This window comes from Brachypodium distachyon, chromosome 5 (genome assembly GCF_000005505.3).
Source record: "Brachypodium distachyon strain Bd21 chromosome 5, Brachypodium_distachyon_v3.0, whole genome shotgun sequence".
Lineage (NCBI taxonomy): Eukaryota > Viridiplantae > Streptophyta > Magnoliopsida > Poales > Poaceae > Brachypodium > Brachypodium distachyon.
Window position 1 is genome coordinate 28,176,979 of NC_016135.3, and position 18,605 is coordinate 28,195,583.

Below are 18,605 nucleotides of genomic sequence, written 5' to 3' on the forward strand. Positions count from 1 at the left end.
AGGCCTCTTCCTTGAAGACCAGCTGGTCTGGTGGCAAATTCCTAGCTGCATGTCTCCATTTACGAGAAAGTGTACTGACTATCCTCGATCAAGACTTCTTTGAGTGATAACCGTGACACTAGTATATCGCACATATAACATCCTGTGATTTTTTAGAACTAGGAGCAAGCTCCCGATTTCATTACAGTTTGATAGAGGTTCAGCAAGAAAGTAAAACAGATTGCCAGCAACTTCTGGACAATCACCAAACAGCAGCCATCCTCTACCTATCACAGTAGAATAGAGACCAAATAAAGACAGATCATTTCAATGTCAATCAACCAGCCTCCAGGCGCATGTGCATGTTCCAACCAAACGACTTGTTCAGGATATCCATCACAACCTTTCTCAAAATAACAGATGCAGCCAACAACTTCTTCTTGGCATCAGGTTTCTGTAGAATTGACCATGAATCCAGCCAATAGCATAATGAAAACACTAAATTAGTGGGGTCACCAGGAAATTTATTCTGAAAGCAAATTGCATTCCTAGCTTTCCAAAGTGACCAACAAAGCGCAGAAGTACCAATTATTAAGATTTGTCGAATACCAACAGGGAAAGTTCTCACCCAATCATGAATAGACAACATAGAAACTGGGAATGAATCAATACCAAATGTGCAGCCTACAACTCTCCAAACAAACTTAGCAACTGGACACTTTAAGAAGTGGTGATCTATACTTTCATCCCTATCACAAAAAACACAATTCTTTGGGCCTTCCCAGCCCCTATGCAAAAGATTATCCCTAGTCAAAATGCTATTTTTCTCAATCAACCACATGAAACTTTAATCTTAAGAGGAATTTTAAGGCTCCAGAAGTACTTAAAAGGGAAAGCAATCTGTTTAGTAATAAGCACATTGTAAAAAGACCTAACAGAAAATTTACCATTCTTTTCCAGCAGCCACCAACTACTATCCTCCTGAGCCCCTAAAACTACAGCAGAATAGAGCACCTTGAGATCCTCCCATAACTGGAAGGTCTCCGGACTAAAGTTTCTTCTAAACGTCATATGCTGACACCCATCTCGGAGAGCATCAGCAACAGTAATGTTTTGATTCATATAGATGTTAAACAGTTTATGAAATCTAGTACTAAAAGCTACATCTCCGAGCCACATGTCCTCCCAAAAAGGAATACTTCTCCCATTACCCACTATCTTCGTACAGAAACTATTGTATAATTCTTTAACCTGCAGTGAGATTGATTTGTATAGATTTTTATACAAATCCAAGTCACTGCTTGATCTCTTAGCATTTATTGTGAGGTAAATCGGGAGCATACCTGGACATTCCTCAGGCCAGGCCCGACCACCGACTCTGAAGCCCGAGCCTGGCCCGAAGCCCGAATTTTTCCCAAAACACAAGCCCGAGTTCGGCCCGGCAAAAGCCCGCAAGCCCGGCCCGAGGCCCGGCAGTTGACAGATTTTAGACAAAATAGAAGGCAATAATCAATTTCATTCAACCTGTAGGCCGCAATCAACGCATGAGCACGCACACACTAAACAACAACATGCTAAGACCTTGTAGATCAAGTATCTAACAGCAGCAACGACGCCTAAAAAAACAGCAACAGGAGCCGTCGTAGATCGCTGGAGATGGGCAGATGGCGGACGAGGGAGAAGGGGCTGGCTTCAGAAGTTCAGATCTGAGGGAGACGGACTTGGCTTCAGATCTGCAGTGGACGAGGAAGATCGCCGTCGCACGGTGGTCGTCGGAGAGGAGGCCGTCGCGCGGTGGTCGGAGGAACGAATAGCAGATCGGGGGGTAAGCAGCGACGGAGGCGGCGCTGGTGATACTTGGCGTTGTGCTGTCCAGCGGCGTCCATGGCAGCGGCGGCGGACGGTCAGAGGAGAGGAAGGGGGTGGCTGGCGACGCGCGCGATCGGAGAGGAGGAGGCGCCCGTGGCGGCGTCGGGCGGTACTCGGAGAGGGAGGCTGCTCAGGCGTCGGCGTCGTAGGAGAGGAAGGCCGGTCGGCGGCGTCGTCGAGGATCAGCTCCCGTACCGGCCGCGTGCGCCGCCGCCGCGTCGGGCCATGGCGTGCGCGATGCGCGGTTGGGGTAAGCGCCGCCACCGAGACCGAGATAAAGAGAGAGTCCAGTGGGATTTGGAGTTGGGGGCAGTTAGGGTTTGGAGGGTATATGTGTGGAACATTGGTAGCTTGTTGGGCCAGGCCGGCTGGACGTGGGGTGGAGGGGCTGCTGGGCCATTTTTTCTGCAGCCAGAAATTAATACCGGGCCGGGCCGGGCTTATTTCGGGCTGTAAAATAAAGCCGGAGCCCGGCCCGAAAATTGCCTCGGGCCGGGCCGGGTCGTTGTGCCGGGCTGCCATGCCCAGGTATAATCCGGAGAGACCTAAGGCCACTGTTCGGGTTGACCATGTGGAGTAAAATTTGATGTGCACCTGTACACTATGGAACCTACGTTTTCGCTTCAAGCTAGTGCTTTTTTTTATGGAAACTAATGCTTTTTAGTAATGCTTTTTCTCAAAATTCTCCAAATATTATTATTTTCAATATCTTTTTCTAGTGCGCAAGGTAAAACAATTGGTTTTTCCAATGTTCAAGGCAAAACAATGTTTCTTCAATGTTTTCTTCAGTCGCCAGGCAGAAACATTGTTTTTTTTCTTCCAATGTGCGTAAGGCAAGTACATTGTTTTTCCAATATTTTTTTCCAATGCCCATGGTTAAATAATGTTGTGTATAGTGAGACACACGACGGCGGCGATGAGCTAATAAAAAAACCCGCCGACAAGTAACTAAAATGTCTGACGAAGCTTGCACTTCGTGAAGGAAGCGAATTAGAGCAAGTACAATATGGTGACATGGACAGGGTGTAAGATTTTAAATATAATATTTTTGGTGGGTTGGAGGGAAGAAAGAGGAGTGTGCTGTTAACTAGTACTCCAGTCAGTTGCAATACTTGCTCCTAAGCTCTCACGATTAGCTAAAGATGACATGACAAGAGGTTACAGGCACCATTAGACCAAGCTATTTCTTTCGGGGTTTTTTTTGTGTAAGAATGGGAATTTATTTATTCATTAACAACGAAATACACGAGAGAGCCTATATGGATCAAGGCTCTGAGAGTTACACATTTGCCTCAAAGGGCAGCCAGTAGTCCTATGATTTTTTTTAGCACAAGAAATAATTGGACCTTGACTCTGAAGGCGTCTGCCTTTCCCAGCAAGATGATGTGCCAGAGTATTGTTGTCCCTAAAAGTATGTACCATAGTAGTCCCGAGATTGGAGTGAACTTCCATGATCTGTAGAAGACATGATCTTATAGACCAGTGACCTGGATGATTATCAGCATCTTTGTGTTGGCAAGCAAGTGCTAGACTTTTGTCTGTGATAAACTTCGCCTCCTGCTTGATTTAGGTGGGAAAGAATGTTGGCAGCCAAGAGGGCTCCAAGCTGCATCGGAGTAAATGCTGAATCCCTGTATAAATGTATAAATGAGAAATCTGAGAAGTGGAGATGGGATTAGATTTAGATTGGTCTGTTTGATGTCCCTGATCATTGCTTGAATCTGAACATGCTCCACGCTCCATCTCGAGACCTGCAATTAAGAATTTTGCATTTGGAAAAACTTATAGGAGGAGAGAGTTTTCTGTTAAAAAGGAAGTTGTTCCTGAATTTTCAAATGCAGCGGAGAAAAGTGAAGATATTTTTAGACGACCGATATTGCTGAAGATATTTTGGACGACCGATACTGCACAGCACGACGATAGTCTCCCGACACATGATCGTGCACGACTGTTGCACAGCATGCGCTACAGTGCTCCTCTGTGTCTTGCTCTCTGCAAAACGTAGCCTAGGCCTTAATTTGAGGACTTTTAAGGCGAAACAAACTCTTTGGAGGGAGACATAAAGCTTAGGCTAGGGCTTGCTAGACTAGTGCTGTTGGCGGTGGTGGTGGTGACTATATATGGGGTGATGTGCCAACAGCGGAAGAGACATAAAGCTTAGCTAGGGCACTGTAAACAGCCCGTCGTCTCAAGCGGGTGAGTGCGCGTGCCCCGTTTTCCTTGTGCAGGTGACCAACACGGAAGGAGCGGCCACGACTGCGCGCGACCTGATATAGTATCAATCAATTCAGAGACGAACGACTGTCTGGCTAGGAATTTGTCCTTCCACGCAGCAGCCTATCTATAGCTTGGATCATCTCCTTGGAGGATGCAACTCGACACTCGGCACATGCAGATGCCGTTTAGCACCGGAGCACCCCTGCCGGATGAAGGCAAGCTTTAACCCGGGGGGGGGGGGGCGCTGCGAAAGAAGGTCTCTTCGTTGAACACCAGGTCTTTACGAGAAAGTGTGCTCATCCTCGATCAGTTTCAGTGATAACCGTGACAGTTGCATATAACATCCTGTAATGAGCATGAGAAGCCAATTGGTCACGCTCCTTGCTAACACCGTGCGTGATTTAGCAGATCATGTGGTTGACATATTTAAATATGGGTCCTTACATACATGGGATAGAAGTTGAAGCTCCATACTGAAACCATTGCTCTTGCTTTTGATGGAGTGTTCTTCACTGCTTTGTTTGTCCATCGGGGTACACTGATACGTACAGACTAGATAAACCATATGCACGGCTACTATTTCAGCAAGCAATCATGAATCACATCCACACAGCAATTTTGTTCTAGGAAACAGACAATAGCATTTGTCAACAAACTGCAAGTCAAAATACAAACAAAATGTAACGAGCCATCGTCGTCGACCACGAGACTGTGCATACACAACGATTCACTACTTCTGTAGTTCATAGCAGAGGTTAAAACCTTTTTTGACGAACCTGGCAGTGGTTCTGCCTTTTCCATTGAGCAAGGGGGAAAAACTGTACAAGGAGGACATGCTCCAGAGAAAAACAAACAAAGAAAGAATCTGTACAGAAAGAGAAATTGCCCAAAAGCAGATTAAGGCCTCCTTTGATTGATGGGATTTTCACAGGATTTTTGAAGGATTGCAATTCTATGGATTTTTTTTTTCCTATGGACGTCCTTTGATCTGCAGGATTGTAATCCTCAGTATTATTTCCTATGGGGTTTCCCTATGTTATTTCACAGGATTTTTTTCCATGAAGTCTGACCTCTCGGTGAAATTCCTGGCGCGAAGAAAAGCGCGCGCGCTCCGCTCGCTCACCCGCACGGTCTGTTTTCGCGGGAACTCTTCGCGCATCTTCTGGCGACAGCAACTAGTTGAAGAGAAGCACATCCGCACTTCCCTTTCCATTCACATCGGCGACTCGCACGCTGCAGCTGCTCCACGGCCGCGCGGCCGCGCGGCGACCTGCTTCTCCTTCTCCGCGCGGTGACCTGCTTCTCCTGCTTCTTCCCATCATCTCCCACACAAGAAGGTATGTTAGAATCTACTCTAGGTTTGTTCTTCCCCACTGCAAGGTTTGTTAGAGATAGAGGCCACTCCAGGATCTAGATTAGTTGATCCATGTTGAGCTGCAACTTATGCTAGATTTCTCAGATTTCTCAGATTTTCGACTTGGGCCCAGGGATTGGGGAGTTGGGGATTATTCTCATGGCTATGGGAACATCATTTTTCTCCACATTTGTCTTAGTTCCTAAACCACTGTCGATATATTTTATAGACATGCTTATCGATCTATTAGCGGTTGAATTAGCAAATTAGTATAGGGTATAATTTTCCACTGTCCATTTTATTTAAAGAAGTGTCACTACATCAAACATAGAAGATAAGCGTCTGGAAGACAAGTTATAATTTCTTTGTTAGAACCATTTGGAACATGGGTATTTTTCCATTCCAGCAATCTCCTGACATAATTCTTGTAAAATCAATTCACTCCGGACAGGGATGCTTAGAAAAACTGCAAATATATGTGATAGGTTTTTTACTTTTGTACTTAACGATTTAAGAATTATTGTAGTTTGTAACTTATTAAGTAGTAGTACTTTTTACATTTTTGTAAACCTCCAAGAACCAGCTGGCCTTTGGTTGGTCAGGAGGGACAAGAGCACAGAGCTTAGTAGCTTACTGATTATAATTGAGTTTGTAGCACTAAGTTTCTCCTTTTCAAGCATCTCCTATTAATATATAGCATTTGTTGCCCCCATCATATAAGCTAAAAATCTACATGTATGCAGATGGATGATCGACGTTGCTTGTCAGGATGGAGTGGCCATTATTCACAATCAAAGGGGCCAACTGATCTCGAAGTTGATGGTGGGACTGCAGGGCCTCATCAAGAAACAGGTACTGCTCTGAAATTTCAGTGTCGACATTGATGAAGTCATTTGTGCAATTCCGTTTATTTGCAGTGTGCTATTGGTTTAAAATTATGAGACCAATTGATGAAACTGAAGGTGTCCTATTTATTGATGAAATATTTAGAAAGCACAAAGAGCAATTCTCGAGCCAAATGGAGTCACCAAATGAAGTTGTTTCTCATTGGGCTCCTAAAAGATTATGATGTGCCTGGTTTTCGGACAAATAATGCTTGGAGCAAGGAGGCATGGACAAATATTGCTTGTAAACTAAATCAAAAGTTTGGTGTATCATTAACTCTTCACCAAGTCAAACAAAAGGAGCAAGATCTGAAGAAAGACTATCGTAGCGTGAAAGATTTGTTGGATGAAAGCGGTTTTGGATGGGAAAGCGAGAGACGTATGGTGGCTGCGCCTGATAGTGTTTGGGATGATTTTCCTTCTCATAAGAACAGCAAAGATGCCCTCCTATGACGAGACAAATCATTCCCCTTCTATGAGGATTTAATTCCAATCTATTAAGGTGATTTTAACATATTAGTTTTGTTTCCATTTTGACCATACTTTCCTTGCAGCACACACTCTTAGAATGATGTTAAATTGGTTAAAACATTTCTAACAAATATTTTTTAGGTCGTTATGCTGAAGGGAGAACTCGTCAAGGTATGGACCATTATGCTAGCAAGACGAAGCGTGCATCTGTTCCCTCGTCACAGCCAACACAAATGGCTGATTTCTGTCAATCACCATCACCTACCATGCAAGTTGCAAACCAGTCAGACATGCCAATTACTCTGGATGAAGAACATGAGGAAGCCAATTTGGATTCTCTCCCACATTTATCTACTCCTATGCAACATATGCAATCCCTGCCAAGATCTGCACAATTATCTTCAGAAAAACATGACACTAGGCGTGGGAAAAAACAAAAACGTAACATTGATGATGAATTCCAGGAGAGATATCTAAAACTGAAGAAAGAAGAAATTGATCGATTTGCAGCTATTGAGGAGAAGAAGCTAGTGGATCCATACAGCATTAACAAGTGCATCACAGCGATTGAAGAGTTGGATGGTTTACAACTAGGTGATATGTTGATGGCATCAGTTATCTTCAAAAGTAAGGAGAACAGGGAAATTTTCTTGTCATACTCTACGAATGAACTAAGGTTGGCTTGACTTAAATGGGAGATTGGGCGTATTCAGACTAATTATCAAAACCAGAACCCTTGTGGTGATCATTAAGTTCAGAGGTAATCTATTAGGTAAGCTTTTGGTCTGTAGGTGGCTTATACTTTTGCTTAGTTCAAGGAGTCATAGAACTGACCTAGCTGGTTTAGTATATTTTGCTAGTGTATGTAAACAAAACTTTAGGCATGCTACAGAACTTGCATTAGTGCTGCAAGTTTGAAGTACAAGAATGATAGTAGAAATTGCATGTCATATATTGAGCACAAGAATGGTGGCTGAACATGGATGCCATATTACATACTCCATATTTCAAGATCTCCTTGATGTATATTGTGCCCACATTGCTTGTGCGATATCATCTCTCTTGTGGTTCCCAGCTTCTCTAGAGTAATTAAATGCTTGTATATCACTATGATAGTTGTGGTCTCCACTTGGCACATCAACACTAGCACGCGATGTATATGGAGCTATTTTCACATGGAGCTGTCATATATATAGGCTTAACCCAACGGCTAGCTCAACAGGCTGGTTAGTAACGGCTAGTTTTTCAAAGCAGAAACTTAGAAATAATATATTTTAGGGAGTGTCTATTTCCCAATGGACTTAGAAATAGTTATTTCTCGGTCGACAATCATAGCCATCCGATTAAGATTTTCACATCATTTGTACTTGTATGAATTTTGCACGAATCTCAATGATTAGATCGGACGGTTGTAAGCATTGACTTAGAAATAGTTATTTCTCAGTCGCTTAAAAAATAGCAAAACCGTATATTTTATGTTCATAAGTTTCTATGGTTTTCCTATGTTGCAATCATGCAACCATTTGTGGCGATTCCTATGTTTTCAATTCCATAAGAATCAAGTGGACAGTCCACACTGATCCTGAGTTTTTTCTATTCCTACATTTTTTCTATCCTGCGAATCAAAGAGGGCCTAACTCAAACTAGACGTCTTCAGGAGGCCCAAAAGCAGAGGTTAAAATTAGAATCAAAGGACAGGCTAATTTAGCACAACAATCTTCCGCCGGCCGCCTATTCTTGCGTTGACCTCGCGCCGCCGTCCGCCGTCGCCGGCGGTGGCAACCAGGGTTCTCTATCTGGGTTTCTGGGATCGGGAGCTCTACCGACCGTGCGACGAGTCGTCTTGGGCTGCTATCCCTTTGTTTCATTCGTCTCGCTTGTCGGGCCTCCAGTATTATGTGTTGGGCTATATCACGAGTAGCTCACTAGTGGGCGGCCCAGTTACTCATATACAAGCTTCTCCCCTCCTCTGACCTTGGCCGCTCCTCCTGCCGGTGCTAGTCTGAGCAAGTGTCCTCAATTCAAATCCATCTCATAAGACAAGGCAAGGAACATGCATCAACCAAATCCATTCCACAACAGTAGAAGGGTTATGAATCATTTTTGCCTGCAAATTCTCCTTTTATGTCCACAACAATTTCCGAGATTTTATAGAACAAAACAAACAATTTATGAATCATTTTTTCCTGCAAATTCGTCTTGCCAAAAATTTATTTATTCCTTTTTGCGAGACAAAATTCTGTACTTTGTGGGAAGAAGAAAGTACGTATTCTTCAGACCAAAATACGCAAAACCTACAAATTTGTTCCCAAAGCAGTTACGGTCAGTACAACAAGGCACAATATACTCTAGTTCTTCAGGTTAGACAACTCCTCACCATTCCCCTTCGATGTCCACAAAACAATATTTCCGAGATTTTATAGAACAATACACGATTTATGAATCATTTTGCCTACAAATTTGTCTTGCCAAAAAAATATTTCTCCTTTTTGCGGGACAAAATTCTATACTTTCTGGGAAGAGAGTAGATATTCTTCGGACCAAAAAAAAAGCAAAACTTCCTTCACATTCTCTCTTCCCGCACCCCTATTTTCTTCTCAAATATGTCCATTCAGAAATTTCAAACTTTTGGCAAAGAGTTGATATAACCAAATTTACGAGTAAACAAAACTGAAACAACAGCAGTTACCAAGCGAATCTGCTACAATGAAAGAGCAGGCAACTGTAGTATAGGTTCAGTTCAGGCGAATGTATAACAGGCAACAAAATGAGATGATCCGACAAATAATACTTTTTGTTGGATACAAGAGGTAATAATAATATGCTGGCTTCGTTAATGAAAGAGCAACAGGAAGGCATACCCCAAATCATTCAGATAAGCTGGCGACAAAGGAGATTCATTACTACCTGATTGAACACAAAGTGAAGACCAACAGAATTATTTTTCGTGCTCATACTTCCCCGGTCGATTTTTCGCCACGCCAATGCATCAAGCATCCACTTATATATATATATAAGATCTCCAGCCCTGCCGTCGTTTGACGGAAACTACGGCAGGACAGGGCCACCCTGAACCATTTATTGATAATCAAGAGACACAGTTATAGGGTTGAGGATTCGAAATATACAACCAGTTTGGTTACAAAGATGGGCTAACATAACATCCCAGTCATGTATAATAGCTCTTTTTGCCGAGGAGCGGCACCGGGGAGACCAAAGACAGCCCCTGCCGTTGTAATTCACACAATGGTGAGGATGTAACTAAACTCCTCTCTGCCAAGGTGTTCTTTCGCATACTTCCTATCCTTGTTCGTGCCGAACATCTCCTGCTCATCAGGACTAGGCGGAACAAACTCATTGGCCCTGCTGACCGAATATATTTGATCCGCTGTATGTCCATAGCTCATCCTCACCACTGAATCTACAACCATGTGTTCAAGCACAGTAGCGTTCCCAAGGATGTAGAGCGCCAGCTCGGGTACCCCCAATAGACTACAAAAGCCAGTCATGTAGACACTCCTGAGATGACGATGTGGACGTCCTTGCACGGCTGCCACTGTCCTTGGATCACTTTGAATATATCCATGAGGGTGCATCTGCACGGGTATATCCGACCATTCGTTAACTTCAACATACATCTATATATTTGGCTGGAAAGATAGAAAAAAAATGCCATGATTAATTATTGGATTACTTACATGCAGTTCCAGTTCTTCCAAGAAAGGGGATAATTCCAAGAGGTTAACAAACCCCATAACCCAACTAATGTCCGGAGGATAGCCAGAGATATGAAGGTTGATGTTCAGATACTTCAAATTGATGAAGCTAGTCTGGGTTTTGCTGGAACTTCGCACCTGGAACAGAAACAATGCACAACCACAAAAAATATAAATTAACACTAGAGCAAAATTAAAGAGTGGAAACAAGGCACTTCTTTCAAGAACAAACCGAAGTTTCAAAAGCCAATTGCAGAAATAGTCTTTGCACATGGGGAAGAGCAGTTGGAAGCTCGTTCAAGACGAAGTCCAAAGCATCATGAACAATGGTGAGATATCTTCTGTATGATGCAAAGGTCGCCTCTGACAACTTCAAAGATCCACTGAGCACAACTTTATTCATATAGTCGTCGAACTCAAATTCGGTAAGATTGGGAGCATTCAAATCTATCATGTGCAGGTCACACAGGCGCACGTGCAGGTACTGCAGCCGGCGCAGCACCTGGCGTATGCATAAACTTTCCAAGGAGCTCCTCCTTGGGCTTAACAACGAGTCGATGTTTAAACTCTCAAGAAGAGCACAACTTTGCAGCAGGCACCGGAGATCATTTACACTGATCGACACCGTATGTAGTTTGAGTTTCTTGAGGTTTGTGATGCCACTGAAACTTCGGGGCAGCTTTAAACACATGTATCCCAGATCAAGAGACTTGACACATGAGCCGTTTGGGCCACTGAGATTGCACAACAGTAAAATGTACTTGCCATATCTAGATTCAAACCAAGATGGTTCAGACCTGAGATCAAGAGCAATGTGCTTGGCCTTTGATGCAGTGGAAAAGCTAATCCATCTATCAATGTGATTCTTATACTTTCTGCCAAGACTACATTTGACAACAAACTTATCCAGCATGGTGGTAGTTGTAGTTGGAGTAGACCACAGTGGGCGCAACACATTATCAACTTTGGTGATGAATTCAGCAATCCTGGATGCCAGGTGAGTATTCATGGTTGTATTGCTGCCAAAGAAGGTCTCTTTGGTGAATACCAGGTCTGGGTGGCATATCCCCAGCTGTCTCCATTCACGAGAAAGTACGGTCATCCTCAAGACTTCCTTGATTGATAACCGTGACAATATGTCCTGCAGAACGCCCTGTAATAGCCAAGTAGTGTTAGTAGCAGTGGTCAGGCTCCTTGCTAAAACAGTGCTTTTGAAGAGTCGGTAATTGAGGCATGTCAATCCATACAGGGGGTAGAAGTTTAAGCTCAATGCTGGAAACATCGTTCTTGTTTTTGGTGGACCGTTTTGGGCTGCTTTGTTTGTCCATCAGGGTGCACTGATGCATATAAGATAAAACTCTATCTGCAATGAACAAGTACAACAAACTAGATAAAGGATCATTATGTTTCGGCAAGCTAGGAACTAATAGTACGAACTAGTAAATAACATAGTTTAACTTTATGGTTCTTCAAAAAGAATATCCTTTTGGACTAATCAAATCTGCAAGCTTGTTCTCAAGAAGAAACAAATCTGCAACCTTGTTCTCTTGGAGAAACAAATCTGCAGCCTATGCGACAGAGACAATTAAACTAACTTCATGATGTATTCAATGCTCTTGAAAGAATTCAATCTCTACATGATTCAGAACAAGGTTTCTATGTTGGACATGTCAGCATGACCATAGTCTAACTCAGCCAGGGCCAAACACACCTTGGGTGCTTATTCAGTTTTGTTTGGCACATAGCAGAACACTGAAGAAACTATTCAAAGTGCATTCGAAAATTGAATTCCATGCAATCAGAATCATAGTAGACCATGGCAATCGAAAATAAGCAGATCTACGCGTGCTACTTATTTGGATGGACAGCACAGGCGGCGATTAGTGACGGGTGCGTGCGACCGGGCTGTGCAAGCTAACATGATTGGGAATGGATAACAAGATCGGGGCAGGGCAGAATCTTGTCACCATCAGCATTCAGCAATCAATAATCCTCGGAGGAAACGATACAAACGAATTCTTAACATGGATTCGAACTGAATGAAGCACGGAATCACAACGATACCTATGGATGGAGGCCGCCGCTCCGCTGGGACAGGGGACTCACCAGAGGGGGGATTTGGAAGGAAGGGCCTCGCCGAGCAAATCGTCGGAGCTCACCGCCGCGCCATGGGCCCTAGTCCTAGGTGTGGTGGGTGGCTGGTGGGTGCAGGAAGAAGATGGCAGTGGCAGAGAGACCGGGAGAAAACTTCTGGTTCCGAGCCCGTGCTTCCGTTTCTTTAATTAATGTCCTATGTGTATTGGGTGGCCGCAGCACGTTTTCGAAACCGTGCTTCTGTTTTTTTAAATAATGTCCAATGTGTATTCGGTGGGCGTCGTGCGTTTTCGAAACCGTGGTCTGTTTCTTTAAATAATGTCCGATGTGTATTCGGTGGGCGCCGTGCGTTTTCGAGATCATATTTCTGTTTCTTTAAATAATGTCCGATGTGTATTCTGTGGGCGCCGTGTTGCGTCGTCAAACCGGAGCACGTCCGTTTTCTTTTAAATAATGTCCAATTTGTATTCGATGGGCGTCGTTTTCGAACCGAAACTTACGTTACATTTGTTTGTCGAGAAATATCTATCCATTTGCATTCGGTGGGCGGTTCACCGTCTTGTACGGTTGACGTCGTGCTTATGAAACGTACGAGTCATGTCGTTCTGAAAATATGTTTATCTTATCTTATCTCCGGAAAACTTTTTCGACAGTTCACCGTTTTGCATGATTGAAACCGTGATTCTATAACGTGTTGGATCCGGTTTCTAAAAATACAAGTATATCTTATTTTTTTTCCCAACATCCTAAACTTTTCTATTTCTCACTCATCTCCGCGGGATGCAACATCTCACGATGTTTCTCCAGCGGCTTGCCAGTTTGGTGATGATTTACCAAAGGGAAAAGAAGACATAATATTTGGTGGCTTTTTTTATAGGTTTTGGGCAAATTTGACCACAATGGACTTACCTACAGTGGCGGATCCACCGGTTTGGCAAGGTCCGGCGGCCGCCATTCCTAAAAATCTGCCCAAAACCCAATATATGTACTATATATTCCATATACCTTATGCCAATACTTCATTTTTTGTATTTTTATTGTACTTTCTGAACACAAACACTTATTATGGATCAGAGAGAGTAGTATTTAGTAATCTTGCATACAATGTTTTCTCCTTGTATAAATTACGTCACACATTTTCTTTTAGGCCAGATATTCTTCAATCTTTTTTTCCTAGCACCTATTCTTCAATCGGTTTCTTTTGTAGACAAATATTCAAAAACCACAATAACCAATGATTTTGCAGAACAACAACTGTTGGAACTTTATAAAATAAAAAAAATTGATTGTTGCGGTTCCAAGATATTTTATGAGTTTCAAAGATTGTGGTTCTGTGACACACTGCCTAGCTGGTGTGGTTTTCTAATATTTATATAGAGTAAAACATTTTATGCAGGTTTTCTTTTTGTCTTTGATAAAGCTCTCCTCTTTTTTTGCAAGACAGAATCCTACTCTCCGGACCCAAATACGTAAAGACAAAACTAATGTAAAAATTGTTCACTAAACATTTCAGCATTTTGGCACAAACGCTTTAACTCTCGCCTAAAGGGTTGACATAATCAAATTCAAGGAAGAAGAACAACCGTTACCAAGAGAGCGTGCAACATAAGAGCAAGAGCACAGGCGGTAGATGAGATGGGATGAATGAACAGATTAATAAACATTGTTCTCTTAACAAAAGAGTCAGTTCATGCTACCAAAACCAAGGAACAGAACATAGAGTTAGATCTGAAGGGACGGATCTCTGTTTTTATTGGTTCTGAACTGGTCTAGTGCAAGTAACTGATGCAAGATGGACTGTAGAAAGGAATAGCACTGATCCTGATTGCATCATAGTACACAGATGAGATGAGGTGAATGGACTGAGATCAATCATTTTCATGCACACTTAATTTGTTGGATAAAAAACGGATAACAAAAACCCAGTTTCGTTAAATAAAGAGTCGATTTCTCAAAAAAAAAGAGTACCACATATCACTTCATGATTACAACATTCTTCTCTTCATAGTCATACCACCAAAGCCCAAAAGAACAAGACACCACAAAATGACAGCATAGTCCAGATTGCAACTGAAATAAAGAGAACACTCAAAAGCTTCATGAATAACCCAAACTTCCACTTATTTAGATGAAATCTCAAGACTCAGCATTGTTATTCATAAGATGGTGACGATGTGACGAAACTCCTCTCTCTCAAGGTGCGTTTTTGTAAACATCCTCTTCTCGGTGAAGCAGAACATATTCTCCTTGGTAGTAGGACTAGGTGGAAGAACAAACTCCTTATTGCTACTGAAATTGGTGGACGGATAGAAACGATCGGTAGGTAGATCATACTTCATCCTTACCACTGGATCTACTACCAAACGTTCAAGAACAGTAGCATTCCCAAGGATGTAGAGCGCCAGCTTGGCTAGGCCGAGTACATCAGAAAATCCAGAGATGTAAACTCTCCTGAGGTGCTGAAGCAGAGGTCCTTGTGCGGCCATCAGCATACTTGGATCAGGGTGGCAAAATCTACCACAATCAATCTGCACGTGTATCTCCATTAATTTTAAGATGAATCTTTATGTTCTCAAAGAAAATCAATATGGTACTTTGTCCGAGCCGAGAGATTCACCAGAAAGAAAGTCATACAAGATTGCCATAATTAACAACTGAATCACTTACATGCAGTTCCAGTTCTTCTAAGAGAGGTGATAATTCCAAGAGATTAACCAACCCCAATACCCAACTAGTATCCCGTGGGTCGAAAAAGATATCAAGATTTATGTTCAGGTGCCTCAAATTTTTGAAGCTAGTCTGGATGTTACTGAACATTAGCACCTGAAACAGAAACAATGCACGACCATAAAAAATCAAAGTAATTGGAGATCAAGCGAGGTGGAAAGTCTGAACATAAATACCCTCTTTCTAGAACGAACCTGATCAACATTCAAAAGTAGAAATAGTTTATGCAAATGAGGAAGAGCAGGTGGAATCTCGTAGAAGATGTGGTCCAAATCATAATCATAAGCTTCGAACACTCTCCAGTTTGACACAAAGGTTGCCTCTGACAACTTCAAAGATACACAAAGTGTAATTTGCCTCACAGAGTCGTCAAACTCAAATCTGGTAAGATTAGGAGCCTGTAATTCTATCATTTCCAGGTCATAATGGTTCACACGCAGGTACTGCAACCGGCTCAGCTCCTGTCGTATGCATAAACTTGACAAGGAGCAAAACTCTATGCTTAAGCTCTCGAGAAGAGCACAACTTAGCAACAGACACTGCAGATCACCTCTATTGATGGACACCATACTTAGTGTGAGATTCTTAAGGTTCATGATACCACAGAAATTAGGATGCAACTTCAAACATACGTATCTCAGATCAAGTGACTTGACACAAGATCCGTTTGGGCCACTGAGATTGCACAGCGGGACAACATACTTGTCATCTTCAGAGGCACTCCATCCTATCGTGAAATCAAGAGCAATGTGCTTGGCCCCTGACATGGTGGAAAAGTTAATCCATCTATCAATGTGATACTTATGCTTTCTGCCGAGTCTAAAGCCGAGTTTACATTTGACGACAAACTTATCCAGTGTAGTGGTAGTTCCTGCGGTAGACCACAGTGGGCGCAACACATTGTCGACTCTGGTGACGAATCGGCAGCCATTGATGCAGACGGGTTAATAGTATTGCTGGTGCCAAAGAAGGTTTCTTCGGTGAAGACCAGGTATGGGTGGCAAATCCCTAGCTGTCTCCATTGACGAGAAAGTGTGCTCATCCTGAAGACTTCTTTGATTGATAACCGTGACAGTATATCATTGAGAACATCCTGTAATGAGCAAGAGGCGCTAATTAGTCACGCTCCTCGCTAAAACCATGATTTAACAGAGCATGTAATTGACATAAATAAGATGTGGGTCCTTACACAGGGTAGAAGTTGAAGCTCCATACTGAAACCATCGTTCTTGGTTTTGATGGATCGTTCCGGACTTATTTGCTTGTCCATCGGGTACACCGATACATACAGGCATCTGTTTGTCAGTGAATCAGTACAGACTAGATTAACCATCGTGACTATTTCAGCGGTGATCATGAATCACGCCAGCAAAATTTTGTTCATGGAAAAAATAAAACAGGCAATAGAATTTGGCAACAAACTGAACGAAGTTCAGGCACAGAAACTGAATTTCGTACTGAATCAGGTGCAAAATTGGCCCACTGTATCAAATAGTATATCTCCTCCAGTCTCCAGAGGAAGAAATGCATAGAAGCACAAGTATTCTATGGTGATGGCAGAGTATCATGTGAAAAAATCAACTGGGATGGCCGGATCGGGATTGGATAATTAACCTAGATCAAGGCAGGACAGGCCATCGCCCCAGCAGCATTCAGCAATCGATAATCCGCAGGGACTTTCCACATGATTCTTGAGAGGAAACGACACGACCGCGGAATCTCTAGGAACGAAACAATCGCAGCCTTAACAGGGCTTCGAACTGAAGTACGAAATCAGGATACATACCCTATGGATGGAGACGCTGCTGCCGCCGCCTGGGCAACTGTTCGGCTTGGACTGGAGATAGATCACCACCGTGCCGGCATCGCCTACTTGCCCCGACCGCGCCGCCGCCCGCAGGTTCTCGACATTCGTCGCCGCCGGTCGCGTTCTGTCTGGGTCGTTGGAGTCTTTCTTTCCTTTTCTTTCTATATACTGTGCGGTGATTTCTCTCTCTTGTTGGGCCTCCGTTGTTGCTAGTATTAGCTATTGGGCCCAATAGCACGAGCCGCTCACTAGTGGGCCACTCACCTTGAAGTTTGTTGGTGATCAATTACAGTTGCGACTTCCTCTCAAAATAAAAAAAATACAGTTGCGACAAGACAGACAAGCGACTGTTTCTAAAAAAAAAGCGTGGTGTGACAGTCATCTTTTTTTTTGACCGCATTCTTAACCATCTTGGTCTCGGAGCATTTCTTGTTTTGCGCAGAGTTACATTTTTCCTGCCCCTGTTTTCTGGTGTTTGAATAACTCAACACTTGAAGTAAACATCTACGCACGTAGCATATATACTGTCATTTTATAATATAATACTGTCATCAGTCGATGGAAACCATACGAGTAGCTGTCACGGTCAGATCTCAAGATTATCGACAGACCATGTTCAACTCAACTGTCCGGTTTTGGGTTTGCCTGCAATACCATGTACTCCTACTACACTTTCAGACAAACGAGAAAGTATAAGCAAAGTCGTTGTTTTCTTGCTTCTCGAAATCAAAGCTTTGCTGCTGCCGCTATAGCTGCTGATGCTGTGGATAAGGATGCAGAGCCGTCATGCATTGCATCTTGTCCCCACCTCCCAACTAAACTAAAAATTTGTTTCATTGAATTGCATGCCTCGAGTGTCAAATTGCATCAGTCTTAATTACATTAGCAGCCGGGGGCAATGAATTAATTAGACCAACACAACACTGATCTAGCATCTGGTTCTAGCAGCACAGCACCTCCAAGATCAGGTAATTTTAATACCCGATCAATCTTCCATGGAGCCGATCGAGAGGTTTGCTGTCTCGGTTGTTAATTAGTTTCTCAGTGCATGTACCTGCATCAGCTACCATAATCTCTTTTCGATCAGTGCTGATAATTAAGCCCGTGACTGACAGATCGCGACGTTGTTAACGTTATCTTCTCTAGGTAGTGCTGATAATCGCCTCCCTTTTTTTATTTGTTTTGCAACTTGCTTTCATTTAGGTAGAAGAACAGAGGCCAATAGCTGTCTTTTTCTGTATATATAATCCTCTGAATCTATGCTCTCAATTCTTTTTTTGTTAATCTCTACTCTGTTTTCTCCACGTGATTTCACAAGCCTGTCCAACATTTGACTCTAGAGAGATTGATTTCATATGTAATGTGTACAGAAAACAGATTCAGAGGCAATTAGTTAGCTCTAATTATACCTGTCTCTGCAGCGATGTCAACAGTAAGCGAGCAACCGCATTTGGTAGCTTTGGACCATTTTGGTTGGATCCATGTAA

At 42.9% G+C, this 18,605-nt stretch overlaps 2 protein-coding genes, 1 long non-coding RNA gene and 1 pseudogene across 6 annotated transcripts; 1 reads left to right on the forward strand and 3 right to left on the reverse strand.

Annotated features, from left to right (window-relative positions):
• Positions 1–95: 95 nt before the first annotated feature.
• On the reverse strand, positions 96–2,160 carry LOC106865482. Its single transcript, XR_001404689.2, has 2 exons — positions 1,323–2,160; positions 96–433 (listed from the first exon to the last, which is right to left on the reverse strand). It is a non-coding gene; the product is annotated as an uncharacterized LOC106865482 (long non-coding RNA).
• A 2,600-nt stretch (positions 2,161–4,760) lies between these two features.
• On the forward strand, positions 4,761–7,825 carry LOC100829446 (annotated as a pseudogene).
• Positions 7,826–9,763: 1,938 nt separating this feature from the next.
• Positions 9,764–12,761, reverse strand: LOC100830269 (F-box/FBD/LRR-repeat protein At1g13570). 2 transcript variants are annotated; one of them, XM_010242349.3, is made up of 5 exons: positions 12,555–12,761; positions 11,738–11,853; positions 10,723–11,643; positions 10,473–10,628; positions 9,764–10,370 (listed from the first exon to the last, which is right to left on the reverse strand). In XM_010242349.3, the coding sequence occupies exons 2-5, from the start codon at positions 11,834–11,836 to the stop codon at positions 10,014–10,016; spliced, it is 1,533 nt and encodes a 510-aa protein (XP_010240651.1). In that variant the 5' UTR covers positions 11,837–11,853; positions 12,555–12,761; the 3' UTR covers positions 9,764–10,013. The 2 variants fall into 2 exon arrangements, with proteins under 2 accessions (XP_010240651.1, XP_010240650.1); XM_010242348.3 differs by having other exon boundaries at positions 12,597–12,760.
• A 1,735-nt stretch (positions 12,762–14,496) lies between these two features.
• On the reverse strand, positions 14,497–17,268 carry LOC104581301 (putative F-box/LRR-repeat protein At5g02930). Of its 3 annotated transcripts, none has more exons than XM_024456446.1 (6): positions 17,098–17,268; positions 16,926–17,032; positions 16,501–16,606; positions 15,506–16,404; positions 15,252–15,407; positions 14,497–15,112 (listed from the first exon to the last, which is right to left on the reverse strand). In XM_024456446.1, exons 4-6 carry the CDS (start codon positions 16,076–16,078, stop codon positions 14,741–14,743), a joined length of 1,101 nt encoding a protein of 366 aa, XP_024312214.1. In that variant the 5' UTR covers positions 16,079–16,404; positions 16,501–16,606; positions 16,926–17,032; positions 17,098–17,268; the 3' UTR covers positions 14,497–14,740. The 3 variants fall into 3 exon arrangements, with proteins under 3 accessions (XP_024312214.1, XP_024312215.1, XP_014751075.1); XM_024456447.1 differs by lacking the exon at positions 16,926–17,032 and having other exon boundaries at positions 15,506–16,071; positions 16,147–16,404; positions 17,098–17,267; XM_014895589.2 differs by lacking the exon at positions 16,926–17,032.
• Between the last annotated feature and the right edge of the window lie 1,337 nt (positions 17,269–18,605).